Here is a 24,407-nt window from a genome sequence, read left to right as displayed (position 1 = left end):
GTAGAAACAAGAAAAAATGGGAGGAGGAGAAGAAGAATACACCAAGCGAATGACTATTGTGAGCTTTGAATGAAGTCGAGGTTTAGACTCCGCCAATCCCATAATTGAGAAAAGTCTCCAAGCTCGGCATCCGTGATGTTCTCGAGTCCGTAGTTCATTTCCAACATTGGCGGATGGTAGTCGGCAAAAGACGCTTGAGGTACCATGCCACTGGATGTCGGAGGCAGCATGCCAGCCATGTTGGGGTCTGATGGTGGCATTGCATGGATACCACCTCCTTCAATAACGGCATCAATGCCGGCACTCGGAGATGGTATTTGATTCGGCATCGCACCGCCATCATATACAAGAGGTGGTCTCATGAAGCTTTCAGTGGGCGCAGGGCCGGCTGTTTGAACAAGCCCGGGCTGGTCGCTGTGATCATAGTACGAGTAGCTGCTTTGGGGAGTTGAACCAGCTCCCACGCTTTCCGCGCTTGCCCAGTTGCTGGGCGAGCTGTGCTGTGACTCGAAACCCTGAGAGTGCGAGTGGCTGCTGGGCGATGGATGATTCACGCCCTCGCTGCCCATGAGGCTAGGAGGCGATGGTTCAGCCACGGGGGCCACCCGCTGCTTCTTCCGGTAGTTTTCACGCGCGGGCGCGGACCGTCGTGGCATTCTCTGCACCATCCTGACAAGGATATCATGAGATGTCTTTGCCGTGGATGATATCGCCTTGATGCGCTTAAGGAGCCTAACTGAGTTGTCCACAGCGTCGATGATCTCGTCTCTTCTTGGGATGGTGTGGTCCTGGTCCTTAATAATGGCGGTAGAGAGAACGGCTGCCGTGTCAAAGAGGGAAAAGATGATGAAGTGGAATCTGCCGTCCCGGTGCGAGACATGATCAACCCATCTGGTAGTCGTGTCAAGGTTTTTGAGAGAGTAGTGAACCGCATCTGCTCGAACCTCCAGGAGATCCTTGGAGGTCGACTTGGTGTACGTTTGTGCCATGAAGGACCGCATAGGGTTGAGGATCATGAGGTATGCCATGGTATGGATGTAGAACCGGTGAAAGGTGATCCAGGTGTGCTTGTAGTCCTTGGATGTGTCTGGGTGGTCGACATCGTACACTGCAGGGAAAGCACGAATCCAATCCTCGAGCATCCGCTTGTATTCTTGAACCTCGCTTGTCGTGTTGATGTTTTTGGGTGCAGTCCATCGCTGCGCGAGCTGGGTGACCAACTCTGATTGCAACTTCATGTGAAGCAGTGGCGATGGTGACAAGTTTTCTAGGGTGAGACTTGGCGGTTCAACATCGATGTCTGTATGATCAATAATTGTCGGTCGACCCAGGCCAGAAGCAAATTGCCTGTCGTTTCATCAGCATCCTTCAAGATGGCCGAGAGCCTTTCAACCTACCAGTCCCAGCAATCCAGAACACACCACACTCTACGGCGCATCTCGCGTTCAAACTCGGTCAAACCCTCAGCAATGGCAACTCGATGGAGGCCTTGACATGCCATGTTAATCAATGTGACTTGTCACAGCAGGGGTAGGTCAGTCAGCTTACCTAGCTCATGCGCCTCCCGAACAGCTGCACCAATGACGTGCCAGGCTTCGACGAATTTCGCTTCGCTCTTGTACCAGTAGATCGAGTGAAGCATCCACTGAACGTTGAGCAGATGGCAGTGACCAACGGGAACCACTCTACCAAGGTCTGTGCCGGCTTTGTGATACTCTTTGGTCAGTGTGTCCGCAGCCTCGGCTAGCTCAACCTCAACGATGGGTTTCATCTCAACGTCCAGGTGCTGCGTGGCGCAGGCACAGACCATGACCAAGAGGATGGTCCATTGGAGTGAGACAGTTTGGTTGCTGTTTCTCCGTTCCCACCACTTCTGATACTCCTGCAGAAAGATGGGTGGGTAGATGATGTAGTAATGGTAGTTGACATTGTTAAAGAAGCTCTGAACAAGGGCATCTGAGTGAGTTGTTAGCTTGCAAGCGCTGCGTCATCCGTGCAGGACCAGGGGCAACTCACCCATCTGGGGACGAGAAGGGAGAACATCAAGGGCATGCTTAAGCTGAGGGCAAGTGTCAGGGTGAACCCAAGTCAATTCGCCCATGGGATTCTTCTGAGAAAACGTTAGTTGTCGGTTCCTCGGCGATGACTGAAAACATGCCTTGGAGGTGAGGGTGAGAGACTCAAACAGGGGCCCAGCGGCGTAGCCCATGGCCTCGAGACCAATGTCGTCGTCGTCGCCGACAGGCTCATCGGGCTCAGGCTCGCCATCATCGTCACGACTACGAGAGCGCTTCTTGTCGCTGCCCGAGGTTAAGCTGTCTGAAGGCGAGCTGGCCGTGTTAAGCTGGACGAAGCGGCATTTGTCGGCGACTTTGCGCTTCTGGCAATGGTTGCAGGGCCACTCGCGATTGCACTGCGAGCAGTAAGCAACTGTCTCCAGAGCCTGATGGAGCAGTCAAGGGCAGCGCAGCTTCCGGCAACGCACAGAGACAGGGCATGCGACGTACCTTCTGCTTCCTGCGATGGCACTCAGCGCAGGCAGAGCGATACTGACCAGTGTGCGTGCTGTTATCCTCCATGTTATGGTGGAGTTGATGTGTGGAGAACGACAGGGAGCGACGCGAGGAGTCAAGGATGGGGGGACAGGAAAAACTTTGACGCGCCCGTCGGGTCCTAGTTCCGATCCGGCGCCCGCCCAGGTCGGTCTATAACAATCAGGGCTTGGCCGAAACAGGGCTTGACCTGAATGGGCAGTATGTGTCTCAGATGGGATTGTTGGCTGTTGAGACCATGGCAACTCTAATCATGCACGAGTGTTGTGAAGAGGGATGCGCCTTGCAGGGATTGGGAGCTGAAGAGTTCAAAAAGGTTATCTTTTTGGAGTTGAGGCTAATCACCCCTGAGCATCTCATCTCAGCTACAGAACAAGATGAAAAGTGGACAAGGAAAGCAGAGGGACAGGCACTAGATCTAGACAGTAGTAATTCACTTCAGGGATCTCTCACAGTAAATAAATGCATTCATCCCAACCAAACAAGACTTTTATTTTTACAAAACCCACCCCTGCCAAACCAACTTTTGCCAAACCACCCCCTTGTCAGGTCAACCCCATCCTGTCAAAGCCCCTCCTGTCAAATCACCACCCAAACCATCTCCTCCCAAACCGCCCCCTTCTGACAAACCACCCCCTGCCAACAAGACTCTAACTAGTAGTCATCTTTCATCAAATTGACTCTCGAACTCAGAAAAGTTCACCAAGGGATACTGGTAGAAGGAGTACGGCATTGGTTGACCCGTGTACGGGTCGTACTGCGGTTCCATCTGAATGCCATTGCAAGGCTCGTACCGGGGTTGGATCTGAATGCCGTAGCAAGAGTGTGCTAACATACTTTCGGGCATCAGCCACGGGGCTTGGTCAAACCCCTGACACTGCCACTCAAGGCCTTGGTGAGCGGTGTAATCGAACTGGCAGGGCGTGGGATACCCATTGGTTGCCATCGACGGATACATTGGGCATCCATACTCGGTCATAAAATAACTCGAAAGTGTGCTCTGGTATCCCTTAGGACGGTAGTTGGCGTGCCTAAACTTTGTCCGGCTCCAGGTCGGGTGGTAGATCACGTCAAACCCTGCATAATCACCCGCACTTATGACAACCCGCGCTGGACCAGGTATGCCGGAAATGTAACGGTCCGTTGCCAACAACGGGTACTCTAGCCAAGGTCCAGGGACTCGAAGTGGCATCGCCTCGTCATTCCGAAGTAGTTCCGGATATTTAAAATCCTGCTTGGGCTGGGAAGGAATCGCAAGGGCTTGTCCGCGCACGTCTACGGCGGGTACTCGACGGACAGGGTCTGTTTCTGAAAGTTCTGAAAGCGAGTAGCATGACGCACAGTCGTCAAATTCGTTCCCCTCGTAGTCTGGGCGACGCAGACCGGGTAGTGATGATAAAGACATTGGTTCTGTCTTGTGTGTGTTATCCGACTCGGATGCGATCATCCTGCCAGCGGAGAGTGACATGAGCATTAGCCGGGGTCTCGTAATCGAGACAATAATACGTGAGTACTGTCGTAAGAAGCAGCTAATCGATGTCGAGTCGCAGTGAGCTAGAGCTCATCTAACAGCTGAAAAAATATCCAAGTGATCTCAGGACAATTGCGAAATGGTGAAGCCGGAAAGTGGTATCGTCGATATTCTCCAGGGAAGAGTCTACGCAATGCGATACACGAAAAGTCCATAACTATCTGGGCAAGCAATGCTGGGGAGTGCAGGGTGGTCGGAAGCCGTGGGGGAAAAGCGCCCTTCAAAGGTGAGGAATCGGCGCTTTGTTCAGGGCAACTGTGCTGCTGTGGCGATGCTGAATGAGGTGTGAGGTTAAGTCTCTAAAGAGATAGCTGATATCTAACCTTGATACAAGCCTCTGAAGATGCCGCTGACGACTGCTATTGATGAAAGCCGCAGAGTAGACTCACGATGTGATGAATGAATTGTGTGTAGATGTATGAGGAGGAAGAAGAAGAAGGAGGAAGAGGAGGAGGAGAAGAAGAAGAGGTGGGGAAGGATAGCTGCGGTGAATGACGAAGAGCAATGCTGAAGAGGAAGAGGAAGAGTGGGCGACGCCTTATCGTAAGAGTCGCGATAGAAGGATGGCCTTATCAGTCTTATAGTGAATGAAGACGAGCAATTCTGTGGAAGATAAGCGTGAGTGATGCTTCAGGGCCGAGGTATGAGTGATATCAAGAAGAACAGGGCGAGCTGTTCTATCAAGAGAAAGTGTGAGTGCTGCTCGGGAACCGAAGTATGAACGATACTAAGAAGGACAAGACAAGCAGTTTGGTCAAGAGGAAGGCTTATCAATGCTGTAGAAGAGCTAATAGTAGCAAGTCGAAGTGATCAAGACGAGCAGTTTCGTCAAGAGTAAGCGTGATCGGTGCTTCAGGGCCGAAGTATGGGCGATACTATGAAGAGCAAGGCGAGCAGTTCTGTGAGTAGAAAGGCTAAGCAATGCTATAGAATAGCTAAGAACAGCAGGTCTGAAGAGAGCAACGCTAGAACTAATGGTATGCAAAGTCCAGAGTGTTCAAGTGTGTGCGTGAAGAGTGAAGAACGGAGAGGGAGTCTGAAGGGGAGGGGGGGCCATTATAAGGAGAATCCTGGGACTCAGGATCAAAGAGAATCTTGTTGACTAGGATAGTCTTCCCGGCTTAAACCAAAGTTCATCTTGGCGTTCTATTGATGTTGAGAGCTGTTTTGAGGATCAACATGCTGGGATGTTAACCCCTTTGTATGGAATTTCGATGAAAAGGAGGCCGAGAACACTCAAGATTCCCATGTAATACCATAAATTCACTGAAAGAATCTCTTCTTGGCACTGGTCAAAGAAATATGCAGGGATCCGGGGCGAAGTGCGACTAATGGCGACCAGTGATATGTAAGTGATATGTCATATGGGAGACTAGAGGCCAAGGGGGGGAAGAGGGAAAGTGGCAAGCCAACGTTTCAGGTAGAGCAGTCTCAATATAGTTTCCCTTTGGCTTTGTTCATCGGTTTTGCGAGTGCACCGAGCCAGTGGGCATAGTCATAGCACGCTAGGGCTTTCGATGAGACCAAGTGCAGTCAGCCAGCGAGGGCGAGGGGAGGATTTTACGTCTTCACACGTGATCAAGCTTGAGTTTCAGGTGCAGATATCATTTTAGAGTCATTTCCATGTTGGTTTCTTTGAGCTTTCTCCAATATTGAACCAATTTTAGAGACAACAGGGGGCGTGAGGCAGCGGTCTTGCGAGGTACAGTCAAGCGACAAAAGTCAGCCTCGTCTTATCATGGAGTTCAAAACAATATATGAGTCATCAAAGAACATCAAAGAACATTAAAATACATCTTTCAATCATCCTGGTCTCTCTCCCTCTTCTCCTCCGCAATCGGTGCAGGTGTTGCCATATCCGGCCGCAACGAGTACCGCCTGTTAGAAGGTGACATGGATAAGATACTTCTCGGCCTCTCGATCTCTGGGGGAGGGTATTGTGGCATTTCGGGGTTATTCCCCGTCTCTAGCCAAGTGCTGACGCGCTGGTACATGTTTTCGACAATCTGAATTTCGTCCTGGATATTGAGGGGACAGTCTGCCAGACAGAACTCTCGTTCGCGCTGCTCGATGTACTCTCGGACTTTTTTCCATTCGTCCTTTCTGGTCTTGAGCTTTGTGGGCAGTCCAGACCCTTTGAGATATGTCAGGAGACCTGCGATGATGGTGTTGATTGCTCCGAATGCCGTGACTGCCTTGTGGGAGCCATTGGCAGCACCGAGCGCAGTAAGCGTGGCAGCGACTATTATTTGAGCCGCAAGACAGGTGCTAACAAGGATTCTGAAGCCCTTGTGTCGAAAGGAGGCTTTCCGTTCGTTGCGAACGACACGGGTGTAGATGCCTATGTTCGGCGCGGAACGGACCGAGTGGCCGTTGGCCCGCAATGCCGGGACCGTATCGATACCCGTAAGAGATCGGAAGAGGAGAAGCTTATCGCCAGAGGGGACAAGGGCTGCAACGTCGGTAGTGGCGACAGAGAAGGATCTGTTAATACCTGGACTTTCAGATGGGACATTCCCAGGGTTGGTTACTGGGGGGGGATAACCCTGCTCCTCTCGGTCATATACAGAGATCACTTTTCGCAGAAAATCCACAACCGATCTTTGTGTAGGCATCTTGTTGATACTGAGACGTGCAGAAAGCAAGAGAGAAGGATGGGCACAGGGAACTGACACGCTTGGCTGTCTGAGTCTGCTGCATCATACCCTTTAATACCATTATCTAAACCACTCCTCTGAACCGATCTCATCTTGTAGATGTCAAATGTGTCTCATCACGACCCTACAAACCATGCCCAAAATAATGAGAGATCGCCCGTGTTTGACCTCAGCTGTCTTACGGCGGTAAACTGTTATCCGTAACGGGGCCGCGATCGACATTGCAGCGAGATCTATTGTCATTAGCTCCGATCGATTGGACGATCTTGAATGTAAAATGAAACATCTCCCACTCGGAAACTAACCGGGCCGTCACCCGTAGCCAACGCCACGGGATGTCAACGCCACGGGATGTCAACGCCACGGGATGCCAACCCCTCTTCATGTGTGAGAGAAGAGATATGGCTGACGGTATTCTGAGACAGTGTAGGGAGGATATCCTCGGGCTGGTGATCTTGGAGGTTCACATGTCTGCCCATTCTTGCTCTCTCTAACATACATTCCAAAACTGCTCGTCCCATGGCCTATGGCACCGTTCTAACGATCAGATCTACCCGTCGATGGTCTTTGGGCAAATGTCTCTGCGGCAGCCATTCTAATTACGTCCTAGATCCCATTGGGATGTGGATACTTCTTTTCAGCCAGCCAGCCGCTTTGCCGATCTTCACCTCCTCCCTGCATCACTTGATAAGCTTCTGTCTCAGTGGCGTAGCCTAACCTCGACATGGGAAATCCGGGGCCAGCCGTAGTCAAGCTTTTAGCCGCCGGGACGTGAACGATTTTAGGGTGGTCCCCCTTTTCTTTGGATTAGAAATCATTATTGCTTAGCTTGGCCTGGGGAGATCGTTGATCGTCTCGAGGAGGACGCCATGGTTGACGCCTCAGTGAGCCTTTGGTCCGTATTTGTCTTAAACAGTTAGCCCCATGACTCGTCCCAAGCCTGTGGCGTCACTACTATCGCCCGGCAGAGACGATTGTCTCGGACATGCCGTGGTTACCGCGGCTGGGACTTTCCTAGCTGCGCCTTCGTCAGCACGCAGGATGAACTGAGGAATGCTGACTCCGATGGTGCTTATCAGGACGGGTACAGAAGCACTGGAGATGAACAAGGCTCATGAGCCGGGTTTTCAACTGCTGGATGTTACTATATAGGGCTATTTCTCCGAGTTCGTCCGCATTGCTTTTGGGCCTCTGAACGAGGGAGTTTTCAAGCTACCGAGCCGGCGGCTCTCCGTGAATGAACCCAGAGCCGGGAGGTCCTGTGAGTTGGGGTCCTCACTCTTCAACCGGAAAAATGGGGCCTTCTTTTTTGTCATCTCCGTTGTGTTCTAGACTGTCGTTAGCACAACGTAGATTCCTGGTGAATCAGGGGACAAAGTCTAAAAAGAGAGACAGTGAAGAGCTTGCTATAGCGAACTAAGACAATGATTTATTTAATTTATCTCGAAAAAAATTATAATCAAGAAAACATTGCGCTAGTGCCTTTTACGATGAAACCCGCAAGACAGGGGCTGATTGCTCTGCTACAAGGCCGATGAGGGCAGGATTGGTTTTGAGGATGGGAACATAAATAGCTGGGGGCTACATTCACTGGCCTGGTTTTATATCATCGAAAGCCTGGTTCAAATACAAAATAACACCCGGCAGGTCCGTAGTGATTCTCATGGCACACAAGTTGGGTCTGGGCGTTCAACACAAACGCAATTACCAGTTGAAGAGCGCCAGGGTATTGAACGTTCCTTAGCGGCTCCTTTTCTATCGATCCCTAACTTCTATCAAGATGGTGTATGTTTCCCGTCTATCAGTTCTGTTCTTCCTGCAGAGCTCGTCTGATGCTCTTGAGTGCCTTAATTTGCTTGCCATTCTCATCAAAGTTATCTTCACTCAACCAAGTCTCAAAAGCCTTCTTGACTAGAGGCCACTCGTCATCTGTAATGCTAAACCAAGCTGTATCTCGACGTCTACCCTTGAGAATCATGTGCTTCCTAATAGCTGTCAGCATCTGCACAAGAGGGGCTGCATAGTGGCGAATTACCTGAAGATTCCTTCGTAGACAAAGCCAAGCCGCTCCGCAGCTGACAAGCTGGGCTTGTTGAGGTGGTTGGCCTTCCACTCGACTCTTAGATATCCGAGCTCTTCGAAGGCAAGCTTGATGAGGAGGTAAAATGCCTCAGTTGCCGCCCGAGTCTGCTTCAACTTGCCACCAAGAATGACGCTGCCAATTTCGATTCGACGTTGGTCTGGCACAATGTTGAGATAGGACATTTGCCCCACAGGCTCAGAATCGGGGTCTTCTCGGGGACCAGAGAGGACGGTGAAGAAGATTGTGTCTTCTCTCTTGCTCCAGACCTTCTGGGTCTCCTTCCACTCGGCCTGGTCGAAGTATGGACCGCCAAACATGTAAGTCCAAAGGTGGCCATTTTCCTCACCACCAAGATGTTTGAAAAGTGCGTCGGCGTGGGACACATCAAGAGGGACCAAAGAGGTGTACTTCCCGTCGAGGGACACACGTGAGGGAGGCAATGCCTTGCCCTCCGGAGTAAGGGGACCAACAGGTTGTTCGCTCATGATGATGCCGCTTGAGATGATTGTGATGAGGTATGACTGAGTTCTTTGTAAAGTAGAAGCTGTCGGTTGTTGACTTTGTCCAACGTGAGTCACTATTCGGATCGGCTCGGCGTTAGTAAGCTGCGCCCTTTTGCGACAAGTCTAGCAGGCGGCAAGGCCTCGGCTCACCAAAGGTCGGACTGTGGTGATAGAAATTCCAAAGATAGGCAACGGTGATAAACAAGAAGAGTTATGGCTTTCAAGGTGATTTCGGAACAGCTACTGCGGTTATGGGACACAGCTATTCCATGGATACTTTGTTAGCCGATCTCTGCGGCGCATTCATTCAGATATATAGATATACGCAGACTATATGTAGTAATATTTAAATAGCACTTACTGAAGGATTCACTTCGGCTATGTCTAGACCTACCTACTGTAGTTGTTGGAATATCACAATCAGTGCCCTATTAAAACCCCAACGTTCGGCAACATAAAGTTCTAACACAAGACCAAGGCATTATATCAAGCAGAAAGACTAAGTGAAAATGATAGAAAGAGGGAGACGTAGCTTATGGTAGCCGCAGCCTTTATTGACAGATTCTTGAGATATCACGCCCTCAGAACATCGCTGCTGTATGGCGGCCAAGTGACAACTGTACAACTCTAGGGTTGGCCGGTCCGTGACCTCTCGCCAGCACGCTTTGCTTTTGACCACTAAGTTAGCGCTAGTGCCACTCAGAGCTCAGAGACATGTCACCAACGCCAGCGCGTCTTGCCAGGCATCCATTGCACGTGATGGAGCCTGCGAGGCGTGAAACAAGTCATCTTGACGCCAAGGCAGAATTGCCGTTACCCCTGCAACCCGCGACGCGAGTGCCGTGTCTTGTGCTCCACCAGCATCTCCAACACGATCGACAGTTTCCCCTCGATCAAACACAGCATGCTATCACACAGAAGAGCAGTCCTAATTTGAGGCCCCATCATGCATGATAAAGAGCCCGTCGAGTCGCGTTCTGTGTCATCAAGCTCCGACACACCCAACCAAGTCATCCTCGCACGACAACAACCATCCCGAAGAGGCCATTCCAAATCCCGACTCGGATGCTTCAACTGCAAGCGGAGAAGAGTCAAATGCGACGAACGTCAACCAGGATGCGCGCGATGTGCACGGCTAGGATTGAGGTGTCAATATCCACCGCTAGCATGCCAAGCCCTGCCTGAAACACCAAGAGCTCCGCTGACGAGCTTGGCCCTGGATGATCTGAGATTCCACTATCAGTTCTTGACTGTGGCATATCCAAGTTTGCCGCTAAGGGGGGATCATATCTGGTCGCAGTGTGCGGCCATGACTCACGGCGTGAGAGCTTCAATGATTGATATGACTGTGCAGATAACTAACACGACTTCAGTATAACTACTTGGCGCATGCTGCCCTGGGTCTGGGCGCTTCTCATCTCTCACAAAACGGCAATGTCAACTACAATGCTCAAGCGCTCCAGCACAGAGTCACAGCCATCAATCTCATTAATCAGCAGATCGCCGACACTTCACACAAGAGTATTGCCGATAGAGATGCTCTGTTTGCGGCCCTTATGTGCATCGCTGCACAATCTTGTCTCATGCCGCATGGAATGACCGAGTATCTAGTCATGTCAAGAGGAGCTACGCTTGTCTCGACTTCCATGATGCCTGAATATCATCGGTCTGTGTTTCGGAGCTGGACTCCCGACGCACATATCGACAATATCCGGGATATCATCACGGATCAACCCAAGGATATGAAGATTATAGAGGGATTCAAAGCCTCTGCTTTGGCTCTCGAGCCTCGCTGTCGGACAGAGTGTGAAAAGATATACTGTGAATCCATGCTCAAGGCCATATCCTGGCTTCCAACCTCCTCGCTCGAGGGTGAGTAAAGAAATGGCCTTGGCGGTATCCCCGCTGACCAATTATACCAGCTTGGAAAGAATTCGTCACCCTCTTCATGATACCCAGCTATTTAAGCACCGAAACCTTCCAGTCATTTGTCGACCCAAGCAATCACGTTGGCCAGCTTCTCATCATTCACACGTTTCTGCTGGACTACATCATTGGAAGGTCTGTTCTCGCCCTTTCAGAGGAGCCAAAGTGTCCAGGCCGCAAAAACATGGTAATCTCCTGGACCGAGGACGTGGTAGACAGCCTCCCAGAGGATTACAAAGAGCACGGGGTGTGGTTGAAAGAGTTTTGCCGTGTTCTTGCCAGGCAGGATGCGCGATATCTACTGAGCCCTTGATGACTCACTGCCAAACCTTTCAGTTCTCGGGTTACTCCTTTTGGGTAATATAGGAGACCATTCTGGCTCCTCGTCTGTCTGCGGATCCCCTGAATACCCACTCTGTGGTGGCCATGACCTTGGCCTCGAGGACATGGCCCCTTGCTCATGGCCCCTTGCTCATGGCAAAATAAAGTTTCAAGCTTTTCTATTAGCTTATTCTCGGCTTCACGCCATGTCAATGAATGTCTGACCACCTACGGGTTCATCAGGGTTAGACCGGGATCGATGCCGGTCTAGAAGTGACATGCTCTACGACTAGTCCAAGACGTGGGCCAGTCCCAACTCCCATCTGCAGTCAATTTCTGATTGAGACAGTAATTCAAATACGAGCTTTTTTTTTTTTTTTTTTTGGTACCGGCGTTGTCATTAGTTGTGGTGTAGTTCATTAGTTCTCAGCCCAGTTCAACCGTCAACCTTCCAGCCAGCTTCTAGCCACGAGCACGCAATATTCTTTCCATTCAAGAGAACATGATCTCCCTCTCCAGACCTCACTAACGCAGCCGGACTCTTTCCGATGGAGCTTGTTCAACCGGGCCCACTGTGAACTGGGTACGGGTAGATGAAGTCGGAGCCGCACAAGTTTGTCGCGGCCGCGGAGCCGCACCCTATCCGGAACTGATAGCTGAGCAGTCCACTACGGCGCGCGTACTCACAATTCTGGTCAGTCATAGGTTGCCTTTGGGTATTCTCCGTGCGTGTGACAAGAAGCGTGGTCGATATAGGCTCTTTAGATTAACTTGCATCAGATAACCTTGCGATGATGCAATCGATCTTTGGCAAGATTAGGATAGATCGAATGTCTGGATAGTCTATAGCATGCTTCTGGTCCGATATAGAACGTGAAGAACTGTCCCAGGGCCATGGGTATGGGAGTCGATTGAAGGTCAAGCAAAATCTGGCAGAAGATACTTAAATGCTTCGATCCTGAGTTTAAACCTGCAGTATTCAGTCTAGTTTTCGTGTTCATCCCTACTGATTGCTCTTCAACATGGCCAACAAATCTCGAGGCAGCTGGTTCAAATGGTTCGCTGATGGCGATAGCCTGCGGGAGCTGAAGCTGATCACCAAGCTCGATCTCCTCATTGTGCCGTATGCGGTTCTCGCTTACTGGGTCAAGTACATGGATCAGTCTAACCTCAGTAAGTAATCATCACCACCTTCTTGGACTTGACTCACTCTGGATAGACAATGCCTACGTCTCAGGGATGAAAGAGGACCTCAAGTTTGAGGGCAATGAGCTGGTCAAGCTGCAGACGTTCTACGTCGTCGGTGCCGTCACTGGACAGATTCCTTTGATGTTCTTGCTCACTTATATCCCCATGCATTGGCTGATCCCTGCTCTCGACATTCTTTGGGGCGTCTTTACGCTTCTGCAATATCGAGTCACCGGATTTGCTGAGCTCGCTGCCTATCGATTCCTTGTTGGATGGTTCGAGGTCCGTCTCAGCCCCCTTTCACGAGGGGCATGATTTTAACGCTACAGTAGGCTGCCTTCTTTCCCGCCGTGAATTATCTTCTTGGTACGTTCCCAGCAAGACTACTCAGTTCCTCATACTCACGTCATATAGGAGCTTGGTACCGAGGTGACGAACTGGCCAGACGTGGAGGTATCTTTTACATCGGCCTATACCTAGGAACCCTCACTGCCGGTCTCATCCAGGCTGGAACCTCAACCCAGTTGGACGGTGTCCACGGCCTCGCTGGCTGGCGCTGGATGTATATCATCTGCACCATCATCACCATCCCGATCGGCATTCTTGGATATTTTGTCATCCCAGGTACCCCCGAGCAGCCTAATCGAGTGTGCCTGTCCCAGGAAGACATCGACCTGAGCACTGAGCGACTGTCTCGTGCTGGCCATCAGTCCCATGGAAAGCTTGGCTTGGACACCCTCAAGCGGATCGCCATGAAGCCGCAGTTCTGGACCATCATCCTTCTCGACATCCTTTTTTGGAACTCTCAGCTGCACACCAGCTCTGGAAGTTTTCTGCTCTGGATCAAGTCTCTCGAGCGCTATACCAAGGCTCGCATAAACGAACTCGGCACGATTGCCCCGGCGCTGGGTATCTTCTACGTCCTGCTCGTGTCTTTTGCCTCTGATTTATACCTTGGACCTGCCTGGGCTATCACGGCTGCGTATACCTGGAACATCATTGGCCTTATTATTCTCATCGTCTGGAACGTCCCTGAAGCCGCCAAGTGGTTTGCATTCTCAACCATTTACTCTGCCAACGCCATGGCACCTGCACTTCACGGCTGGGTCAACACGCAGCTGAGAACATCCCCTGCAGAAAGATCCTTTGCTCTTGTTCTTATTACCGCCATCGCCCAGTCATCTACAGCATGGACGCCCTTGCTGGTCTACAAGACGGTCGAGGCTCCTCATTTCGTCAAGGGCTTTTCCTTCTCACTTGGATGCTCTGTTGCCCTGGTCATTGCGACGCATCTGCTAAACCAGTATCTCAAGCGACGAGAGTAAGTCATGAGAATCATCTTACAGCACACATATGCTAACTTCATCCAGTCCTCAAACCGTGGATCCGGCCGCTCAGATTGCTATCGAAGAGGCGGCTGTTAGTCCCAATCTCAAGAGCGCGAGTGCTAAGGAGACCGAGAGAGATGGTCTCAGCTCATGAGATGGATGGAACACGTGCTGTCATGTGATAGATAGCCGTCACTGCGTATGACATTCACTTCTAATGTTGAAGCGTGTTCTAAAAACAAGTCTCTTAGGGGTGTTCAATAACACACATTTACCTCTAACCAACTCCTATCTGACCATTTCTATATACAAAATACAGAGAATTAATAATCCGCGAACCTCTTGATAATGTTAGACATCTTGGCGCCCTCCTTCCTCCTTCTCTCGAGTTCTTCCGTAGCTTGAGCCAGCTCCTCGTCCGTTGGCAAGTTTACCACCATCAAGTAGAGGATGTTCTAATTCCGTATTAGCTTATTACGCTGCTGACATCAAGAGATTTGACTAACCTTCTTCACCACCTTCTTGATCATCCCTCTTGGCGATGGAACTGAAAGCGGCCCAACTTGCATCTTGTCTCGGTCTCCACTCATGCGGGATCCAAGACCTGGCCTCATACTTGTGGCTGGCTCAGCTGGCTGTCCACCATAGGGAGCATGCTCAGCTCTGGGTGACCCCAGTGACATCATGCCTCTTGTTCGCAAAACATGATCCTTCAGAGTGTAGTTGGCACCTGGCTGTCTAGCATCATAACTCGAGCACCAGTTACCCATCGCGCCCGCCATACGCTCTTGTCGAGTCATTGGGGGAGGGTTGATATGACCTCCCGTGATAAGTGATCGGAAAGAACCGCTGCTTGCGGGATGGGTGGGATCGGCATATCGAGAGGTGAACTTGGGGGCTGGACCCTGAACCAGAGAGCTTCCGTCGTTCTTGGCAGCGAACTTTGCTTGTGCCCTCTTGTCAAAGTATTCTCTCACGTAGTTTTGAGTGCCTTCCAACTTCTCCTTGGTCGACTTTTTTGCATTGCTTTCTGCGGCAGGGTCTTCCAGAACTGGGAACACTAGGGGTGCCGCTTCCGGCAACTCGACTTCCCCGTACGTCTTGCCCTTCGACTCCTTGAGCTTTCCAAACATCTTCTGACTTGTTGAGGGGTTCTGGGAGGTAGCAATCGTAGAAGAGACGTCGGCAGCTTCATGAGGCTTGTCTGTCTCAGGGCTATAAGTCATGATGAGACAGTACAGCCCACGAGGTCCAAAGAATTCTTTGTTTGCCTTGTCCAAGAATGCATTCGTCCTCGTCCTGTTTTGGATGTCCTTTGCTACCATGAGCGTGGCCTGGATAGCCAGTCCGACAACCATTGGGAAATGAGGGATGAGTGAAAGAGGCATGGCGGCAAGGTTGATAGCATCGATCCATGGTGATGCTTGTGTGGATTTGTGGAACGTCTCGAGAAAGTCGAGGAACATGTCTTGGGTTATACCAGTGTCGTTCAAGGCTGGGGCATATGCTCTGATGAAGCCTCGTCTGCGTGTCTTTGGTCTGCGCTGGGGAAGGATGACTGGCTGGGACAATTTGCTCATGGTTTCCGTATATGGAGGAGCAGGATATCTGCTGAAGAGATCTTGGCCGAGATCGGGGGTAGTGCTCGTCTCTTGGGGGGGCTCGTATTGTGGCAGCAGTTCATCCTGTGCCTCGTCAAGTTCCCACTGAGCATCCTCTTCTGGCCGGGCCTTGGTATCACCAGAGAGTTCATGGACGCCAGTAGCTGTGGCGTCTGTTGAGGTTGGAAAGGATCGAGTTGACGCTGCATCATTTTCAGAGCTTGGTGGTGATGATGAGGCCTTGCGACGTTCTTTGTAAGAGGTTATGCCCTCAGATGCCAAGCCAATGCCGCTGGCTATGCCCTTGACAATGTATCGCTTGAGAGGATCGAGACCTTCACCTGACATGATGTTTTGCGGCGAGAATAACGCGAGGAAGTGTTGGTATGGAATAGGTAGTATAGAAGGATTAGGAGATTAAATAGGAATGAGTAGAATGATTCTGGATTGGGTGAGTTGAACATGTTGAAACTGCCAGCTATATACTCATTCTCTTCGTATATATCCAAACAAAGGAGGTTTCCGTTGAATGTTGCAACATAGCCACCCAATCCTTGCATGAACGATAACGAGCGAAACAAGCACCCTCGTCACCGACAACCAAGCGAGGACACTAATTGCCGTGAAGCCGTTCATGGTCCCATCAGCGAATCAGATTACAGAAACGAATCTCAGTCAGCACTATTCCCGCTCGGAAATCGGCACGTTGCTGACGACGATCACTCGTTCTCGTTTAACTTTTCTGGATGCCTCTTGAACGATCGTTATCGTTTAAACTCCCATTCTTTCTATCCTCAGTTTGGATTGCTTGCGTGACCACCATTGGAATTACATGCGTCTGTCACTATGGATCCAAGCGGTTCGGCCAATCTCAGCATTCGGCAGTCGAAGCCACCGATGAAAAAACGCCCTGCGAAGCTGTTTCATAAAAAGTCCCGGACAGGTTGTCAGCGGTGTAGGGCCCGCCGCGTGAAGGCAAGTGCACTGAATTACAGTGGCTGAAGCTCATGTCGCTAACAATTACGAGTGCGATGAGGCCAAGCCAATATGTTCGAATTGCACTCGACTAGAGCTGGATTGCGTCTACGACCGTGCCAAGTCCCCCAGCTCCCAAGCGTCTGGTGGATCTACGCGACCATTTCTTGCAGATGAGAGGATCGTAGATCCTCCCGAGTCTGAGGCGCGGAGAAAGCTCGAACATCGGCTGTTCTACCAATACATGACTGACACCGGCCCGTCCACTTCCATGGACGACATCGCCTACGAGTTTTGGGTAACCAGTCTCTGCAAGAGGGCATTAACATCGGATTCCATTCTCTATGCCATGTTCATGGTGGTTTGTCTTCACAACGAACATCGCAGCAAATACACCGACGAGGAAGCCGCCGAGACTTGTCGCACATATCTCAACATGGCTCTTCGTGAACACCACAAAGACATTGAGAACATGAGTTTGGAAAATGTGGATTCTATCTGCTTGGTATCAAGTATGCTGCGTCTGTACGGCTTCGTCAAAATTCAGCAACGGGTTCTGGATCCGTACGTCCCGCCTATCAACTGGCTGCGCATTAGCGGGAGTAGCACGGCTGTGTTTCGGAAAGCCTGGGATCTCATCAAAAACAAGCCCGATTCTGTCGCCTTCAAGATGATTGATGCCGTGTCTGATTATCTTGACGATGACAAGAATGAGGAACTACGGCGAGACTTGAAGCACCTGATGCGCCGCGAGGAGCCGCACGAGCTGGAGGAGATTTGGGACCCTGAGATAGAATCAGCGTATGGGGGGGCAGTCAGTTTCATCGGGGGCATCTGGAAATCCATGAACCAGCGCGAGCCCGCAGCGACCGTGGGAAGAAGGGTTGTCGTTTTCCCCATGATGATCCATAAGCGCTTTGTAGACCTGGTCGAAGAGCAACGTCCCCGGGCACTTGTTATTCTGGCCAACTACTTTGCTCTGATGGCTATGCTGCGCAGCTTCTGGTGGATTGGGGATTCTGGGCCCCGTGAGCTGCAGGCAATCATCGAGGTGGTGCCGGAGGAATGGCAAGGATTACTCCGTTGGCCGAAACAAGTGTTGGAAGAGCAAGTAGTATTCACTGATGACGACTGAATAAACGACGAGATTACGCAGCACATGAAACAGCCCTACCGATTCTCTCGTCTAAGAGGTCTGGATTAAATGAACCGCCCACCACGCTAAGGGCCCTGCCATTCTCGCTATCGTTTAACTGTTTGGGTGTGCATCGGTTGCGTGGCGCAGCCCTACGCCTGCAGATCACCAGAGACACACCCAAGTTAGCGACAGGAATGAGTGAGAATGCAAGGAAGAGGGAGCCAAGAGATTAACTATATATGAGCGCTGTGCATGTGGGAGGTTTATCGAAAATATCCTCCAAGACATTCTCTATCTCGAACTCCATCTCATCATCAATTTACGCAGTCAATAATCCTACACCACATCTACAACATGGCAGACTCCATCTCAGCGGCCAAGCTCGCTATTTACATCGTTTTTGCCCAGCCTGCCTTGTATTGCTTGTTCAAACATGGCAAAGTTGGCTTCTTGGGCTGGTTCTACGTCCAGACTTTCTGCGTGCTCAGAATCGTCACTGGAGGCATCGGCCTTCATGGCTCCAACACCTCAACTGGATCGATTATTCTCAGCAGCATTGGCCTGTCTCCCTTGCTTCTTGCAGCATCAGGCGTCTTGCATGAGGCGTAAGTATTTCTATTCCGAACCAAGAACTCTTGACTAAGCTTCCACGCCAGACGACGAGCGACAAACCCTCGACTCAACAGAAAGCTAGACGTGCTACTCGAGATCCAATACCATACCCTTGTTGGAATTGCGATGGCCTTGATCATTGTTTCAGTCATCAACTTGCAGAAAGGGGAGTCTGTGTCTACAATGAAGATACTTCTCAAGGTCGCATCTGCTGTGGTCGCGTTGTCTTGGGTACTGCTGGTGCTTTGGGCTTTGTGGTCTCTTGGAAAGTCTCGATCCACGTCGATGGCTGGACCTATGCCTTCCATGTCGGGCGGCAGACTGGTAAGCCCATCTTATCGCATGTTTTGGATGCACAAACACTAACTGATCGCCACATTTAGCTCCTGAACGGTACCTTGTTGACAATGCCGCTCACTGGCCTTCGACTTGCCTATGCCATTGCGTTTCTCCAGCTCAAGATCTCAGATCCAACTTCGGGCTTCCTGACCTCCAAGGCGGTCGAAGTGTGCCTCAACGTTGTGCCCGAGATGTTGGTCATCCTAATCCTTCTTGTTGTTGGTATTAAAACCAGGTCGTTGAAGCGGGAGATTCACAAGCTGGACACCACCTTTCCTACTGAGCAGGGCTACGAGATGCCGAGTCAGCGAGAGTAAACAGGCAGGAAGATTGTTATCAACATTGAGCATCTACTAGGGTCGAACTTGTTTTTTCCTTCTTTCCATATCTATCGATAGTGTCGTACTCAGAACAGGGAGTCTCGAGCGCAAAGCAATTGGTTTTAGTTTATACTTTGTAACATGTTGGAAGTTAAGATAGGTGATGCATACTCATGAGTACCCCTCTAAATTAATTACTCTCGAACAACATATTGGTCCTATCGCAAATGAAAGGTACAGACTGCATCATATAGCCGAATCATGGTCTAATAGGCAAATAAAACGATCGAATATACTTGCCCGGACCGACTCAAAGACCTTTCATTCGGGACCTGTAAGCAATCGCGGAGGGAGCATCCGAAAATATAGAACATGTAGCAATAGCTTACAAATGTAGAGAAACAGGTGGTTATCTTGGAGTTTATGAAACAGGTAATCAATTCCGAGAATGGGACGTGATAGTCAGCATGGCAGTCCAGGCATGTCTCCGCGCGAGGTGCAGAGAGCTCATTTCCACGGCCATGGCAACGTTTCTATATAAATCTATATATTCAACCGATCGTTATTCAACTGACATGATATTTGGCAGTGTTAATGGAAGCCTCTCTCCAATCTCAGCAGATTCAAAAGGTCGGCCCCATGTCCCGACATTCCATGGCATTTCCCCGCCCAAACATGGATTCTGACATGACGCTTATCGGCAAAGCCGACGCAGCCCGAGTCCGATGCCGGAATGTCTTTCCTCATCGATAAAGGCCTCGGTTTCATTGGACGTCTTTCGGTCCATATAGTTCTGGTGCTGGGCCAACTTTCTAACCATCCATCTCAGCAACAACACAGCAAGACATCATGGCTTTTACTGTTCTCTCAGACAACAACGTCAACCACATCCTCGACAACTTGTCGTCTTCGGATGTCGTTGAACTTGCCAATGCACTTGAACGGGCCCTCATTCAGTACTCGTGCAACAATGAGCAGCAGTATCAGCCGCATCGCGCCGTCGTCAGCCGAGATGATCAGGTCAGCTTGTTCATGCCCGGAACCACCGACCAGCTTCTGGGTGTCAAGATTGTCGGCATCACCCCGGCCGAGAAGCTCAGGCCGTCAGAGCCCGGCCTGAAGAGTGTTCTCACGCTGTGCGACGCTAGGGGTCAGGCTATCGGCACCTTGAACGCCGCCGCTCTCACAGCTTTCCGCACGGCTCTGGGCTCCATGCTGCCCTATCGATTCCGCAAAAATACCGAGGACATTGTGGTTTTTGGTGCAGGAAAGCAGGCTCTCTGGCACATCCGATTGGCCCTCCTTCTCAAGGAAAAGGACATCAAGAGTGTCACCATCGTCAACCGATCGGCCCAACGAACACAGGAGCTGATTGAGTCGCTCAAGTCTAACCAAAACTCGCCATGGCCCTCTCACATCGATCTCAAGGCCTTTGATCCCCAGGAAGACCGCGACGCAGCTCTGGAGTCATTGGTAGTCGGTGCTGATGTGCTCTTCTTCACAACTCCCAGCACGCAGCCCTTGTTCCCCGCCAAGTACCTCACTTCTGAGAAGGCCCTGAGCAAGACACGATTCTTTGCGGCCATCGGCTCTTACCGACTGGACATGCAGGAAATCGACCCAGAGCTCTTGAAGCAAGTGGTGGATCCCTCTGGCGTTTTCGCCTCTTCCGGATACCAAGGAGGCTCTGTTGCTGTCGACAGCCGTGACGGATGCTTGCAGGAGGCTGGCGAGCTGGTCAAGGCTGAGATTCCGACAGAGAAGATGCTCGAGATTGGCCAGCTTCTGCAGACCAAGAACACTGAGAAGCCAGCTGATCTCACACAGTGGCTAGAGACTGGCTTCGTCATCTATAAGAGTGTGGGAACAGGTGTTATGGATTTGGCCATCGGTCAAGAACTTCTGCGGCTGGCCAAGGAGCGAAATGTTGGATTGACTGCAGAGGAGTTTTAGTTCAAGCGGCAGCAAAAGTAAATAGAAAAATACATTCCAGCGTTGAGGGCAGGGGTTATTGGATAGGCCTAACATCCATCTCAATAACCTTATACTATACACACTCTAAAGGTACTCCCATCAAGCCCAAACCTCTCAAACACCTCATCAAGCCCGAAATGCGTTCCGCCTCGGAAGTGGTCCTCCTCAAGCGGCCCGGCCATGATGCGCTCTCCAACATCCGCATCATCTAGTCTGTCGACCAGACTGTCCAACAGCCCCACCAGGTTCAAATCATTCGAGTTTCTCGAGTTAGAAACCATGGTCCTTAGCTCCGGTCCGATGACACCCATGTCGCGCTTCATCACAACTTTGCCCACGTCCTCCTGGGCTGGCCCCTTAGCCCAGCCTTTCATCTCCATGACGCCATCCGCGAGGCAGTCTACGAGGTTATTAATCTCCTCCTCGTCCTCTACGTCGAGGGATAGCTCGCAAAACCCGTTGGACACGCGCGGCTGGAACTTGGGGTCGATCGATTCCAGATAGAGTTCCTGGAAGCCCCTCCACGACTTGAACTTTTGCTTGTGCTCGTCTCTTGCAATTCCCAGCAGGAGAGGCAACACTTCTTCGAATGTGACGGGTCCACGCCTCCCTGGGAAGAGAAGCCGCTCTCGGATGCTCTGGAATCTATCATGCACCCCTCCGGATACTTCGAGGTCATAGAATCCGCGCAGGCGCGTGAGGTCCGCGTGCAGGCTCTCTTGAAGGTTATCTAGGGGAAGCGCTTTGCAACTGGGTATAGGCTTGGCGTAAGTTGTCAGAAACAAAAAGCCCAGTTCAGGACATACGGCTATCAGACGGAACTCTCCAGGATTGTCCGTCTTGCGCAGAATCAGATTGATGGGTGCGCTGACATTGGTGTCGAGAAGAAAGATGTCGTCCCCAGCTTTGACTACCTCGTCCAGGTGGCTACGACTCATGACGAAGATGTAGTCCTCAGAACGATATTCCGTGGTGTTACCGATCCTGTACCATCTTTCCCTGCCGAAATCACAAACTCTGACCGGGCGATTCTTGATCGACACCAGCCTCGTCAGGTTGAGAGACATGGCCCCGGTATCGGCATCCACTGTCGCATCCTGCTGCCAAGGCCTCCTGTCAAAGACGGACTTTCTCAACTTGCTCTCTTTCTCGGAGAGGGGCTTGGGGAAGAACGACACCACGCGGTATTCTTTCCCTATTCCTCTTAGATATCGTCCAGGCCTTGGTCCGAAAACTAGCTTAGAAGGCCCTTTCTCTCTTCTCTCACTCGACTGCCGATCCAGTTCTTGTTGCATATCGTCCTTCGTAAAGATGAGAAAACTACTCACACTTTCCCTGTTTGGATACACTGTTCTTTTGCCACTAAACAGGTGCGCCCAGGCGTCTCCTTTCCAGAGGGGCATCCAAGAGGGCATGCCGGCTTCAGTTGATGCACCCGCCGCGTTGAAAAGCAACTCAGGTATGCCTCTGCTGATGATAAAGTGGGCAAAGAAGCCGATTAGGAGATGCTGGAGAGATATTCCATAGTCGGGTCGGATCTGGATACTCTCCTTCATAGAGAATAGGCCCATTACTCCATAGACCTTGTCCCGGATGTCAGATGATTGACTCTTCCAGGTGAGCGCCATGAACTCGGGGAGATTCTCCTGCATGACTGAGCCCCGGGTTGCATGCTGGAACCACGGTGCTCTGGTCTTCTCCCATTGCCAGTCGAGGCCCGACAGACGCTCAAAGTGCGTCGGCGTGGAAGGGTCAGCCCAGAAGATCTTGTCTCCGATGGGCATGGCGATGCGTGGCGGGAGGATGAGTTCTTGGATGATCCACACCCTGCTGAAATACCGTCTCTCGAAAAGGCTTCGGATGTTGACTGGCTCTGTCTTGGTTGGAAGTTGCAGCTCCTCCAGGTTTTCGAGCTCATGGAGAGGGAGCCGTGGAGGATATACACCTGGCTTCTTGAATACTATGTCATCACCGAGCCAGAGAAAAACCTGAAAGCATCCCGTGAAGAGCTGGCCCATCTTGGCGATCTGGTCACCTCTCTCCTGCATGTCTTCTTGGTTGATGCATATGGCGTCGACCCAGACCATCTGTATCCCCCTCGAAGGACGGAGGTAGCGGAGCATTGCGCAGCAGTTACGGGTCTGGAGGAGAACATCCCAGTGCTCGCCGATGTAGATTGGGTGACGCCTAGAGAAAGTCTGAGATACACAAGCTATAAAATGGTTTGGTTTCACACTCACAAGGTGTCGTCTCCACCTTCACCTCCCCAGGTATAAGAGACAGCCTCATAGTCGGGGAAATTGCCATCGTTGTACGTCTCCAACGACAAGTGAACCACGTCTGCTGGCAAATCCTTCTCTTCGGCTGTGAGGCATATAAGCCGAAACTCGTTTCTTTCCAGAGTGCGCCCATGGATGAGAGACTTCTGCGTCCTCGAAGGCAGGCCGGAGATTTGAAGACAGTCGTGAATTTCTTCTGTCAATGCGGCAGTCTTCTCTCGTGTATATGATACGCTCGATGGCCAGTGGAGATTTAGCTGCCCTGCCTTTTCGTCGGGCGGCAACGGAGAAACCGGGTTGGAAGGATGCTCCCTCAGCTGCTGGAGCTGCTCATGAGCGGAAGCACCGCAGGCTTTGCATCTGGGGACGGAGTCCTCACCGACCCAGACGATGGGGGATTGGCAAGATTGGGAGTGCCATCGGGTCATGGTGAAGTTGTATCGGGAGGATTTGCTGATGTGATCATGACCCCGCAAGATGTGCGGCTGAGGCAGGTTGCTCGGGTAGTTGAATTTGATTGCATTATTCCATACTATTCAAGACCAAAGAGAGAAATAAGCCTTGTTTCTGCCTGATCTGAAATTAGGACTATCCGCAGACGGAAAAAAGAAAAAAAAGGGCTGCCAGGAGATGAATCTAACTGACGCCCCGCCTTCGCAGTCTCTCGTATACCTCACATTTACACCTACTCCAAGCTCAACTTAGGCATCTCTGGCCCGAGCTCAGCGTCAACTCAGCTTATAGCGGCAAGAGCTCAACTCATTAAATAGAAGTGAGCTCTAGTGAGCTTGAGCTTCGTCTGCAAATTAAGTGGTGTTTCTAGTAATCCATCGGGCCAGCGTTACATTAGTCGGGCCGGCATCGGGGGCATCGGTGGCCAAAGGAGTCTTGGAGAGTTAAAAAGATTAGAAACCTTCAGAAAAGGACTTGAGCACGATGTTTGCTTACCACAAGCATAGGGAGAAGATATATTACTTTACCACTTGAGGCCTATCTCCAAGCGAGCCGTTTCCCAGAAAGCAGTCCAGCCAATCAATGGCTATAGAACGACGGGGCGTAAGCCCTCCAGTCAACCCTTCA

The 24,407-nt window shown here is 51.0% G+C and overlaps 10 protein-coding genes across 10 annotated transcripts; 5 read left to right on the top strand and 5 right to left on the bottom strand.

Annotated features, from left to right (window-relative positions):
• Positions 1 to 53: 53 nt before the first annotated feature.
• LRP88_01159 (transcription factor domain-containing protein) lies at positions 54 to 2,579 on the bottom strand (the record flags this gene model as incomplete). The annotated part of the gene is made up of 5 exons (XM_083237854.1): positions 54 to 1,347; positions 1,398 to 1,488; positions 1,549 to 1,956; positions 2,017 to 2,413; positions 2,508 to 2,579. 5 exons carry the CDS (start codon positions 2,577 to 2,579, stop codon positions 54 to 56), a joined length of 2,262 nt encoding a protein of 753 aa, XP_083106359.1.
• A 3,303-nt stretch (positions 2,580 to 5,882) lies between these two features.
• LRP88_01158 (uncharacterized protein) lies at positions 5,883 to 6,698 on the bottom strand (the record flags this gene model as incomplete). The annotated part of the gene is made up of 1 exon (XM_083237853.1): positions 5,883 to 6,698. The coding sequence occupies one exon, from the start codon at positions 6,696 to 6,698 to the stop codon at positions 5,883 to 5,885; it is 816 nt and encodes a 271-aa protein (XP_083106358.1).
• Positions 6,699 to 8,541: 1,843 nt separating this feature from the next.
• On the bottom strand, positions 8,542 to 9,308 carry LRP88_01157 (acyl-CoA N-acyltransferase; the record flags this gene model as incomplete). Its single annotated transcript, XM_083237852.1, has 2 exons — positions 8,542 to 8,725; positions 8,776 to 9,308. The coding sequence occupies 2 exons, from the start codon at positions 9,306 to 9,308 to the stop codon at positions 8,542 to 8,544; spliced, it is 717 nt and encodes a 238-aa protein (XP_083106357.1).
• Positions 9,309 to 10,272: 964 nt separating this feature from the next.
• LRP88_01156 (Zn(II)2Cys6 transcription factor domain-containing protein) lies at positions 10,273 to 11,565 on the top strand (the record flags this gene model as incomplete). Its single annotated transcript, XM_083237851.1, has 3 exons — positions 10,273 to 10,647; positions 10,700 to 11,198; positions 11,249 to 11,565. 3 exons carry the CDS (start codon positions 10,273 to 10,275, stop codon positions 11,563 to 11,565), a joined length of 1,191 nt encoding a protein of 396 aa, XP_083106356.1.
• A 1,030-nt stretch (positions 11,566 to 12,595) lies between these two features.
• LRP88_01155 (uncharacterized protein) lies at positions 12,596 to 14,243 on the top strand (the record flags this gene model as incomplete). Its single annotated transcript, XM_083237850.1, has 5 exons — positions 12,596 to 12,746; positions 12,811 to 13,043; positions 13,094 to 13,127; positions 13,176 to 14,082; positions 14,132 to 14,243. 5 exons carry the CDS (start codon positions 12,596 to 12,598, stop codon positions 14,241 to 14,243), a joined length of 1,437 nt encoding a protein of 478 aa, XP_083106355.1.
• Positions 14,244 to 14,412: 169 nt separating this feature from the next.
• Positions 14,413 to 16,038, bottom strand: LRP88_01154 (uncharacterized protein; the record flags this gene model as incomplete). Its single annotated transcript, XM_083237849.1, has 2 exons — positions 14,413 to 14,544; positions 14,596 to 16,038. The coding sequence occupies 2 exons, from the start codon at positions 16,036 to 16,038 to the stop codon at positions 14,413 to 14,415; spliced, it is 1,575 nt and encodes a 524-aa protein (XP_083106354.1).
• Positions 16,039 to 16,909: 871 nt separating this feature from the next.
• On the top strand, positions 16,910 to 17,800 carry LRP88_01153 (uncharacterized protein; the record flags this gene model as incomplete). The annotated part of the gene is made up of 1 exon (XM_083237848.1): positions 16,910 to 17,800. One exon carries the CDS (start codon positions 16,910 to 16,912, stop codon positions 17,798 to 17,800), a length of 891 nt encoding a protein of 296 aa, XP_083106353.1.
• Positions 17,801 to 18,157: 357 nt separating this feature from the next.
• LRP88_01152 (uncharacterized protein) lies at positions 18,158 to 19,071 on the top strand (the record flags this gene model as incomplete). Its single annotated transcript, XM_083237847.1, has 3 exons — positions 18,158 to 18,408; positions 18,460 to 18,739; positions 18,799 to 19,071. The coding sequence occupies 3 exons, from the start codon at positions 18,158 to 18,160 to the stop codon at positions 19,069 to 19,071; spliced, it is 804 nt and encodes a 267-aa protein (XP_083106352.1).
• Positions 19,072 to 19,923: 852 nt separating this feature from the next.
• LRP88_01151 (uncharacterized protein) lies at positions 19,924 to 21,027 on the top strand (the record flags this gene model as incomplete). The annotated part of the gene is made up of 1 exon (XM_083237846.1): positions 19,924 to 21,027. One exon carries the CDS (start codon positions 19,924 to 19,926, stop codon positions 21,025 to 21,027), a length of 1,104 nt encoding a protein of 367 aa, XP_083106351.1.
• An 89-nt stretch (positions 21,028 to 21,116) lies between these two features.
• LRP88_01150 (HET domain-containing protein) lies at positions 21,117 to 23,755 on the bottom strand (the record flags this gene model as incomplete). Its single annotated transcript, XM_083237845.1, has 2 exons — positions 21,117 to 23,235; positions 23,289 to 23,755. 2 exons carry the CDS (start codon positions 23,753 to 23,755, stop codon positions 21,117 to 21,119), a joined length of 2,586 nt encoding a protein of 861 aa, XP_083106350.1.
• Positions 23,756 to 24,407: the final 652 nt, after the last annotated feature.

Source organism: Fusarium phalaenopsidis, assembly GCF_050370095.1.
Source record: "Fusarium phalaenopsidis strain FUZ10S chromosome Unknown contig_32278, whole genome shotgun sequence".
In the NCBI taxonomy this organism is placed as follows: Eukaryota; Fungi; Ascomycota; class Sordariomycetes; order Hypocreales; family Nectriaceae; genus Fusarium; species Fusarium phalaenopsidis.
The sequence above is the reverse complement of the archived record's forward strand: the minus strand, read 5'-3'. Positions and strand labels throughout refer to the sequence as shown.